The following is an 11,518-nucleotide window of genomic DNA, read 5'->3' on the forward strand; positions in this document are numbered from 1 at the left end:
CTGATCTTCAACACGCCCCCTCAATCCGAGGGAAGCTAATGATATTATACCCAACTTAGCTCTCAGCTTCCCGAAGGATTGTCTGCTTAAAGGTTTGGTGAAGATATCTGCTATCTGATCTGCTGTAGGGACATGCCTCAGCTCAATTTCCTTGGCTAAAACTTTATCTCGAATAAAATGGATATCCAATTCAATATGCTTTGTCCTAGCATGTAAGACTGGATTCGAAGCTAATGCTATAGCACTTAAATTGTCCACCCAAATGACTGTGTTAGATTTCTTCTCAAACTTCAGTTCACCAAGTATAGAATTCAGCCAAGTTACTCCAGGTCTATAAGAGAATGCACCGGCGATTCCACCAGAAGCGGAGAGATTCTTGAACAAGGCTTGAGCCGCTGGCGACCCTCTAGCAGCGACTTGAGCCAGTTATGTTTTTTTGGATTTTTTGTGAGATCCTGATTAGAAAGTGTGGTGGATGAGAAGCTCAATTTTGGTTTGGGGATTTTAGCGAACACCTTGCGTGTGGCTGCGGTGGGATTGGGGCTGTGTGAGTAGGAAGGTGAGGAGGAAATGAGGGTGCTGAGATGGTTGAAGGAGGAGTTGAAATCAGCGTGAGTGCGTGGATTCGGGGAGAGAAGGGTGAGAGCATTGCCGGTAGAAGTTTCCATTGAAACTTGGAGTATCCACTATAGCGGACAGCCCCAATAGCTTCGTCCCCTTTTTTGTCCACAATCTCAGTTTATTTGTCCGCGCCTACAAAAAAAGTTGTCCGCAGCTATAAGGTAGACACTTCCAATAGCCCCAAAATTTTGTATCCACTTTTCATTTAATTTTATTTTCATTTATTTTAAATCAATTATAATAAAAAATTATCAGAATGTAAATAATTAGAAAACGAGGTAATTGGGACCGAATATTCGTTGTATTATGGAACCGGGAAAATTTTACAACGAACATTTAAAAACAATACAAATAAAAACGCCGTCACCGTCTACTCGGTGGCGGAGTCAGATTCCTCCTCATCTTCTCCGCCGTCTCCCCCGCTTCCGCCGGCCGCCCCTGCAAAATCCTCATCTGACAAGCCTAGACGGTGCTGGATTCAACCTATGAATTTCCAGTATGTACCCTTGATGATCGGGTCGGTTGCGGTCTCGTAGCGGAGGCAATTATCATGCAGTTGTTGCATCAACTGCACATCTAGGTTCTCCCTCAAGACCTCGTGGGGACCAGGGACCATGGGCTGCGGTATAGGGGCGGGTTGCGGGATGCGCGATCCAGACGCGGCCGACGATAGGTGGGAGGAACTTCCAGCCACTTTAGCGCTTCGGATAGAGGCCTGTTGTCCCGGAGGGCGTAGGCGCCTAGAGTGTGTAGCAGAGGGCTCTTCGGTTTGCTCGTCGTTGAGGTCGATTGATTGCGAGCCGCTGCCGCTGCTGTAGTCCCCGGCTATGTTGTGTCTAGTACGCTTCGCCCCAGGAGCTCCTGCCCGCTCTTGCGCATAGATGGCCGTGAATTTCGGACAGTGCTCGAGAACAAGATACTCCTCCCACATTGTGAACTTCGCCCAGTTTTCCTTGTTGAATTGGCTCATAGACAGTGCTTTCACGTCGGCTTCGCTTCGGCCACTCTCAGCATTGAGCAGGTTGTTCTCGTATATGCCCGTGAACCGCTTGGTGGCCGTCAAAATCCTAGACCACTTTTTGCGGAGTTGTTCCCCGTCACGCGGTTTGGCGCCTTAAGGTTTGAACTCGTTGTATGCCAACAGGACGCGCTTCCAAAAGCTCCCCTCGGTCTGATCGGTTCCCACTATGGGGTCCGATGTGACGGCATCCCACGCCCGCGCCACAGCAATGGACTCCGCTTTGGTGTAGAGCGTGGTCCGTTTACCGCCAGCTTCCGGCGCCGCTGCCTCGCTGCCCTTGCCGCCACCGCCGGTGCTGCCCGAGCCGCCGCTCCGCCCGCGGTTGCCGTCTCTTCCGCCGCCCCCGCCGCCACTGCTTCCACCCGCTCTCGTCGGAACGGGCGTATCCACATGCACTGCCGGCGTATCCGGTACGCCCGGACTGAGCAGACCCATCATCGTCTCCAGTGAGTCTCGATCTGCATCGGTGAAAGGAGATTGACTGGATTGGAAAGGGGTCTCCGGACGCGGATGGTTAAGCGCGTCGAGGTTGGGTCTGTAATCTCCAAACGCCGAGCGACTCGAAAAGGTTGGGGCGTGGGAGAAGACCTCCACGGCTGAGATGGAGGAGGGGTTGGACTTGATCCCCATGGAGGGGGAGTTTGACTCCAACTCCACAGCTGGGACGGATTGTCGCCATATCCCGACGGTTGGGAAGGATAGCCCCCATATCCCGATTCGTCGGTGCCGGGTGATTTGTCGTCTCCACCGTACATATTTAGAGAGTGAAAGTGTAGAAATTGAATGAATTGAGAGTGTGTGAAAAAGGGTGTAAAATGGGTGGTGGATGGGTGGTATTTATAATAGAATTTTTGAAAATAAAAAAATATTTGACCGGGGCGGCTGGCGCGGCGATCGAGCACCGGCATCGCACAACTCTCGGGGGAGGCCCTTCCACCCCGGAAATGCCGTCCGCTCGAGGCGGACGTCCTCGCCACTATAAATCGGCGGGGCGGCGGCGGGAATGGGGCGGCCGGCGCGCCGGCCGCTATAGTGGATACTCTGATGTTTGATGCTTCCAAAATTTGCAGCGTTGTTGTAGGTAGATGCTTATAGTTTTAGGGCATGTTTGGTTAACGCTATCAATTAGGGAATCTATTGTTTTTCATTAATTATTAGTAAAATTATCTTTTTTATTTGTACAATTTGCAGCTTTTAAATTTCGGAGCCGTATAATTATTATACGGAGTGTATTCTAAAATTCGGAAATTCTTGCACTTCATAATTATTAATTTTAAGATATGAAGAAATGGTTTGGTTTATTTTTCCAAAAACTATTACTACGAGTACTGGGTTTGGTTTGACTTATAGTTAAAAATATATACCAAATCAAATCATAAATAATTATATAAATTTATTAGTATTATAGAATTTGATATCTCGTTCTAATTTTTTCAATAAGCATTTAGCAGTTACTCACATAAGAGAAGCTCGGTATAGGAAGCCACCAAATAAGGAGTAATGTTTATCGAATATTTGGTACTTGCAAAATGGAATTACCTTCAATACTATCAATTTCCAAGCGCTAGATGTGCTCGGTGAAAAGTTCATCGCTAAATAAATTAAAAATTTAAAGTCATGCATTCAACAATTATTCTTTAATGACCTAAACTACACATTTACTTCGTATTTGTTGCAATTAAATTCCTACACATTAACAAATACCGATATCAAACCAGAAACAGAGCGTTATTATATATTATTAGAGTATCCACTACGCGTCCCGCGCCCGGCTCGCGTTTCGTTCCGGAGGGACGGAACCGTCGCGGGACGCGTTGCAGCGACACGTTCCGTCCCTAGCCCGTCTCCATGCCGTCCCGTAGCCCGCGAGTGAGCGACGAGGGACGCGACGTCGCGCCACGCGACTCGGCGACGTGGCGAGCGCCCAATGCATGCGTGTGACGCCCACTCGCTGGCCCCGAGTGGGCGTCGTCACGGATGACGCAATAATTCATTTTTTATAAAAAAAAAATCAAATTTTAATAAAAAAAAAAATTTCAAACGATAATGTTACCTTTTTGTTTTTTTTTATTTTCAATTTTTTTTAATTTTTTTTCTTTACTCTATAAATAATCATATTTCATACTCATTTCACACACAAACACACATCTATTCCTCTAAAAACATCTCTATATCTGGCTCGTTCGTGGTTCATGGAGAGCATGGTCGACATCATGTATACGTGCATAATCTTGCGCAACATAATTGTCCGAGACGAAGGACCCGAGGCGGGAAATTGGTTCGACCCCGAATCCCCTGGAAGCTCAACCGCAAGTAGTCCGCCGCGAAGTGGAGCGCATCCGTCTATACAAGAACGGTTGGCTATTCGGGCAAGGATACACGACTCTAGCGCCCACGCCCAACACCAAGAGGATCTAATTGAGCACATTTGGGAAAACTTTGGCGGAGAAGATTAAATTATGTCATTTTTATTTTTTTAGGATTTTAATTATATCTTTTTCTATTTTTTTTAATTTTAAGTTGTAATGTTGTTTTAATTTTAATGAAGTGTGTTTTTAAATTGAATTGGGAAATGAAATTGAATGAATAGTAATTTAAGGGACGGTTAAGGGACGGAGCGTTGCAGGTTCCGTTCCTTAGTTAAGGGGTGGAGTAAAAAATTACAGTGAGATCCTCAAATAGTAGTTTAAGGGACGGTATGGAGACAGCGTAGTGGATGCTCTTAGTCTCTCTTTTCCATTTTGACTTATATACAAAATTTAGTATTTTTGCAATGTTTAATAAAAAGGTCCATTACTTTTTCGTCCTTTTCTACATTTGCTCTATTTCTTAATTCACCGTAAATTTATAATGATTCATTTTAGTATTTATTTTCTCTACTATATTATCTCAATTTTACACTAAAACTCCCATTCACAGCTAAGCCTAATAAGACTATTGACATGAACAAAAGAATGTATTAAATAAATTAAATACAAATCAGAATAAACGAAGGTTGATACTTGATATAGTTGAAGTTATGAACCGATTGCAATTGGGCTTTTGCAATATGATTTCAATTTTGTGAAAAATAAACAAATACAGTAGTACTCCACAATTTTAAAGGAGAGCGATAGTCGAAATTTGTTACTAGTATCTTTCAGTAATGGAGTATCTTTGAATATAACAAACATTTACAGATTTTAATTTTTAATGCATCTACCTAAATAAATAAATAAAAATAGATTAATTGTATGTTAAATTAATAAGGCGCAATGTGAGTAGTCCTAGTTTGATAATACGGTGCCAAATTGGACTTACCACTCTTCGCCCTCAAAACTTTGACCAATTCCCTGCACATCATGCTTGTACTCGACGAGCAGCCGCTCTGCATCACCAGTAGTACCTTCGTCAATCCATTCGCTTCCGCCGCCGTTTCCTGCGCTGATTCATCCCTCGCTAAGCAGCACACGCTCCACAGCACCGCTATCCCGTGCTCCGTCGCCGCGGCGGAGCACTTCATCAGCCTCCTCACCGTCTCCGCCACACACTCTCGATCCTCTCCGATCGCGCCCCGCCCCTCCGTACACGATGCCACGCTTTCCAGCACCGCCACCGCTCTCTCGATTACGCCTCGAGTCGGATCCGATCCGGATAGGATCCGCCCCGCGGTTCGGACGATTCCGAGCCGGATCAGCTCCTTCTTCGCTGTCCTGCTGGTTGCGATTGCTAATAGAGCCGATAATCCGGCTTCCACGGCCGAGTAATCGCTCTCTGCTGTGGTTAGGGTGTATAGATTCTCTAATAGACCTGGTTGATCGGAGATTTTTTGCTGCGATTCAGGATTTATTGCTATTAGCTCCAAAATCTTCGCGGATCTAACCTTCGATTCGGCGTTTCCTTTCCGCAAAACCGCCGCAAACGGCGATAAACAGTCTCTTCCGTCGCCGCAGTTCAAAATGAGCTCGCTTAACTTTTCTCTTACTCCACTCTCCGACGAGATCAGATCGAAAACCTCAACAATCAGTTCGCGAATCCGAATTTCGTCGGATTCAACGAAGAATTCAACGAATCTCGAAATCGCGTTGCTAGACTGTGCGACGAACTTCAGATTCCCCTCCGACACCTTCATGAAATCGATCAATTTCTCCAAGGAAGCGGCGTCGAGCCCGCCTTTGATGATCGCCGCCGCGTCCTGCTTGGAGACAGCACACGGCGGAGCGCGCGCGGCGTCGGCATGGGAGAGCCAGAGCTGAATAAGGCGGCGGAGGGTGAGATTCGGCGTGGTGAGCGTGGACGGCAGGGTTTGCATGGTCGCCGGACAGGTTTTATGGCCAAGCGCCAGCCACTTCTCGATGGAGCTCCGGTCATACGTGACGCCGGTGCAGAGACTCACCGGAGACTTCATCACATCCATGGAGATTGGGCAGCGAAAGAGATTAGGTACAGTGACATAGAGTTCCTCCCTCCGCTTTTCCCTCGCCATTTTCGCTCAAATCTCTGCTTTCTAAAGCGTGGTTTATAAAAGAGAGAGGGGGGTTGAGATAGTCAGAGTGACGTCTTTTCGGTCAAAAATCCAATAACGGAGAGTAAACCAGAAATGGAAAAATTTATTCGATAATAAAGTCCTTAAATTGGAAGCTTGAAACGGCAATACATACTCCATTTATATAGGGATATGACATAAGGAAGGTGGTGGGGGCCACGCGTTGAAGAATTTGATATGATATTTTGATGAAATTTTTGTATGGATTTAGGTAAAGTCAAACACTTGTGCTCCCTAATTTCTATGTTTATTCTTGATTTTTCAATGATTTTGCATTTAAATATAACAAGTGGGACAATTAATTATTGTTAGGCCTAAAAAGAACTGGATTTGTGTAGTGGAAGAATCCAATCAGCTCATAGGGGAAGAAATTATTGGTCCCAAAAGTGGTCATATGTTAATAATATATTTATAAAGAAAATAGCTCGAGATTTTAAATATTGAGTATTATAAGTATGATTTATACTTATAGGATTAAATATTCAGATATATAAATTAGTTTTTTTTATAAATATGTTCTCTAGTTTTGCATTTAATATTAGTTATATTTCAATCATCTCTCTGTAGAATCATATTCAGATATATAAATTAGGTTTTTTTTTAAAAAATACAATAACTAGGTAGTTTTGTTGATGGAGTATTTGTGTTTGGATAGTTTTGCCATTGGTTATTGTTTTGAGGTTGCTGGTTGTAGCTTTAGTTGATGAGATTACTGTAAACTAGTACTCTTAGTTAATTATGGTAGATTGCTAGTTAATTGGTGATGTTTTTTTTAGAACATGATTGTTAGTTGCTTGATTTTTGGACAACTTATTTTGAACTTATATTCACTAATTGTTGCTTGAGCTCATTTTAAAAAAAATGGTTATATTTTTGAGAATTTTAAAGGTAGATTTGAAAATTTAAGATTTTATCCTAGCTATCAATACTTGAACTGACAAACTAAATTTTGAGAATAATACAGATGACAAAATAATTGAGAATGAATATACCCTTAAGAGCATCCGCAACGGTGGCAACCGTCGCCACCGCCGTCCGCGCCGCTGGAACGGATGTGTCTCGCCGCCGCTGCGCTCGCGCCGCGCCAGCGAGCAGCTGACGTGTCGCGCGGCGATTGGGCAACGGCATAGCCGTTGCCTTGAATTTTTTTTTAATTTAAAATCGGTTTTTAATTAAAAAAACAGATAAAAAAATCACTTCCCAAAAAAATTATAACCGTTTATTACCGTTTTCTACACGTTCCCCCCCCCCCCCCAAAATACACACTTTCATCTATAAATACCCCCACTTTCACACCAAAAAATTCACATCAAACTATACAATTCTCATCTTCATTCTCCAATATCCATTCTCATCTTCATTCTCTCATATCCATTTTCATCTTCATTCTCTCATACCCTAACAATGTCCGGCCAAGGCGATGACAACCCGCCCTCTCACGGTTGGAACCCCGAATGGTTTGGTGCACAACCGTTTCCTAGTCCGGAAACGGAATATTTGGCCCCTCCTCTCACCCAAGATTCGGCCGTTCCGGGTGGCTACCGGCCATACTCAATAGACGACCAAGGTGCCTCCGAAGGGCGATATGGGTGGACACCGGAGCCTAGGCCGACCGCCCCCTCCCAAACTCCGCCGGCTCCTACTCGTAGCGGTGTCCGAACACCGTACACTCCGGCGGAGATGGATAAATTGTTCAAGGCGTACTTCGAAATCTCCGAAGATGCAGCGGTTGGCACGAACCAATCCAGCGATCACTTTTGGTGGCGCGTCTCTCGCCGGTACAATGCAAACCGGCCGCCGGGAACGATCGAGCGCAACGGGAGTATGGTGCGCAACTGCATCGGCCGAGCCAACGAAGAAATTGGCAAGTTCAATGGCTATTTCCTCTAGGAGTCGCGGAATGCCGGGAGCGGCCAGAGCGATGTCGACATCATCACTGCCGCGCTGAGCACCTACCAATCCTTGAACGGTAAGTCGTTCAAGTACCTCAACGTTTGGCAGGAAACGCGGTTCCACCCGAGGTATATGGGAGGCGTAACATCATCCTCGAGCGGCTCCTCCAAACGGTCAAGGTCGGTATCCCTATCCGACTCCGGCTCCGAACAAGTGGCTAGCCAACTCGCCGGAGCTAACTTGGGTAGCCCCGACGCCAGACCAAGCAGTTCCCAACGCCGACCGCTAGGAAGGAAGAAGGCGGCGGCCGACCGCCGGTGCTCCGCGACTCCATCGGCTCCCGCCCCCCGAACCCGCACCCTATGTTCCACCTCCACCCCCGAGCAACTCGTTGTGGCCCTTTTGGCCCAACTCAATATGACCGATAGGTCAACTATGACCCCCACGCAACTTCAAACGCACGAGGACATGATATTGGGTCTCAAAAAATAATTGGGGTTGGTGCCGCCGGATGCGTAGTCTTCCTCGGGTAATATTAGCCAATAATCATGTAATTTTTAATTTTTAGGAGTTTAATTATGTAATTTTTAATTTTTAGTATTTTAATTATGTAATTTTTATTTTTTAGGATTTTAATTATGTAATTTTTAATTTTTAGGATTTTAATTATGTCTTTTTTATTTTATTTGTAATTTGTAATATTTATTGTGGTTTTTTAATGAATTTTAGTATTATGGAAATGTTTTTGTGTAATTGAATTTTAAATTAATTGTGCTCGTCCTTGCGGAAGAGCACAGCTGTGGGTGTTGTGCTCTTGCCAGAGAGCAAGCAGAAAAAGTAGGGTCGGGCTCACAACCGTACCGCTGGCAAGAGCACGGTTGTGGATGCTCTAAAAGTCTATATTTATAGAGAACATACGTTTCATTATTATGATAGGTAGGTTATTTGGGGAGAGAGAGAAAGAGAGATTCGTTGAGACAAAACATGTTGTGGTAGGGTAATTATAGGTAGAATAGCATGAATGTTGTATGAAGCGTTTGTGAGTTGATTTTACATAGGCAAAGGAAAAGCTTTTGCAAAAGTGAGTAATTTTGAAGAACATATTCAAGTTGACCATATTGTAGTGCGCACTATAAAAAATCTCCCATAAAAATACTCGTAGAATAATTGTATAATATAATCAATCAAACATGTGATTGTTGCGAATGAAAGCAACGAACGTAGGATTGAGAAAGTTGAGAGGCAAAGAGAGAAGAAGGGATGTGAGAAGACAACTTAGACAACCCACAATAGTGTGAAGAGCTAGAGACAAAGGCAAAAGAAGTCACCCAATGTTTGAGACGTAGAGATTAGGTTTTGATTAATTTTCTTCTCCTCTCACATTAACGAAGTCGACCTCCATTTATCTAAATTAATTTACAAGATATAGAAGATAAGAAGTAGTATATTACAAGATATGCTGATATTATGGCCCATGTCCATTTCATCTATGCTTTGCTCGATATGACTGACTTTAGAGCATCCACAGCGGTTGAGCGCAGCCGTCCGTCTGTCCGTGCCAGCGGCGCGACACCCGCTGCTCGCCGCTTGCACGACGCTGCTCGATGCTTCGAGCACGTCCGTGCCAGCGAGCTGCCCACGTGTCAGTCGTCCATTGGCCAACGACATTTATTATGGCCCATGTCCATTTCATCTATGCTTTGCTCGATATGGCTGACTTTAGAGCATCCACAGCGGTTGAGAGCAGCCGTCCGTCTGTCCGTGCCAGCGGCTCGGCACCCGCTGCTCGCCGCTGGCACGACGCTGTTCGATGCATCGAGCACGTCCGTGCCAGCGAGCAGCCCACGTGTCAGCCATCCATTGGCCAACGGCACAATTTGATTTTTTTTAAAAAAAAAATTGGATTTTAATTAAAAAATCCGATTACAAAAAAAAATATTTTCCCACTTCCCAAAAAAGTATATCCGTTTTCTACCCACTTTTAATTTATTTTTCAAATTTTTCCCCAAAAATACACATTTTCATCTATAAATACCCCCACTTCCACACCAAAAATTCACACCACACTACACAATTCTCATCTAAATTCTCTCATTTCTATTCTTACAATTCTCAATCTTTCTTTCACTCACAACAAAAAAATGTCCGGCTCCGGCGATCACCCCTCCGGCTATCACAGTTGGAACCCCGATTGGTTCGGTTCACAACCATTTCCTAGTCCGGAAATGGAATATTCAGCCCCTCCTCAAACCCAAGGTTCGCAAGTTCCGGGTGGCTACCGGCCTTACCCGATCGACGACCAAGATGCCCCCGAAGGGCAATACGGGTGGACACCCGAACCACCCGTACCTAGAGCGGGAGGGAGCGGCCGCTCTCAAACTCCTCCTCTTCCTACTCGTAGTGTCCGCATCTCGTACACTCCGAGGGAGATGGAGCAATTATTCAAAGCGTACTTGTCAATGTCCGAAGATCCGGAGGTTGGCACGAACCAATCTGGTGACCATTATTGGTGGCGCATCTGTCGCCGGTACAATCAAAATCGGCCGGCTGGAACAATCGAGCGCAACGAGAGTACGGTGCGCAATGCCATATACAGAGCCAACGAAGAAATCCAAAAGTTCCAGGGGTATTACCTCCAGGAAGAGCGGTCGGCGGGGAGCGACCGGAGCGAGCTTGACATCATCAGTTCCGCCTTGGCGACCTACCAATCCATGAACTACAAGCCGTTCAAGTACCTCAACACTTGGCAGGAGACGCGGGCGCATCCGAAGTATAGGGGAGCCGTATCATCCTCCTCTAGCTCATCCTCCAAACGGTCGAAGTCGGTATCCCTATCCGACGTCGGCTTCGAGGATGTGGCTAGCCAACTTGCCGGAGCTAACTTGGGTAGCCCCGACGCTGGCCCGAGCAGTTCTCAACGCCGGTCGCAAGGAAGGAAGAAGGCGGCGGCCAACCGCCGTCGCGCCGAGACTCCATCCGCCCCCGCTCTCGCTTCCTATGTGCCACCTCAACCCCCCACCAACTCGTTGTGGGGGATTTTGGCCCAACTCAATTTGGCCGATAGGTCAACTATGACCCTCGAGCAACTTCGATCGCATGTGGCGATGATGCGGGGTCTCCAAAGAACATTGTGGGTAGAGCCGGATGAATAGTCATCCATGGGGGTAATTTTTATATTTAGGTGTTTAATTATGTAATTTTTAATTTTTAGTATTTTAATTATGTAATTTTTAATTTTTTTGTAATTTGTAATATTATTCCGGGTATTTTTAATGCATTTTAATTTTGTGAAAATGTTTTTATTTAAATTGAATAATAGAATGGTGGGACCATTGAGAGCATCTGTAACGCCATGGGCCGGGCCGCAAATCGTGAGTCCCGGCCCGTCCCATGCATTACACGGAAGGGCGGCACGGCTCAGGCACGTCCCGGGGCCGCGTTCCCGGCCTGGGGAGCGT

The 11,518-nt window shown here is 45.5% G+C and overlaps 1 protein-coding gene across 1 annotated transcript; it reads right to left on the reverse strand.

Annotated features, from left to right (window-relative positions):
• Window positions 1-4,755: 4,755 nt before the first annotated feature.
• Window positions 4,756-6,271, reverse strand: LOC121760262 (U-box domain-containing protein 28-like). The gene has a single exon (XM_042155913.1). It carries the CDS (start codon window positions 6,105-6,107, stop codon window positions 4,884-4,886), a length of 1,224 nt encoding a protein of 407 aa, XP_042011847.1. The 5' UTR covers window positions 6,108-6,271; the 3' UTR covers window positions 4,756-4,883.
• Between the last annotated feature and the right edge of the window lie 5,247 nt (window positions 6,272-11,518).

This window comes from Salvia splendens, chromosome 2 (genome assembly GCF_004379255.2).
Source record: "Salvia splendens isolate huo1 chromosome 2, SspV2, whole genome shotgun sequence".
Taxonomy (NCBI): Eukaryota; Viridiplantae; Streptophyta; class Magnoliopsida; order Lamiales; family Lamiaceae; genus Salvia; species Salvia splendens.

Coding starts and splice junctions, on each gene's coding strand:
- LOC121760262 (XM_042155913.1), bottom strand. CDS start 6,107: ATGGCGAGGGAAAAGCGGAGGGAGGAACTCTATGTCACTGTACCTAAT.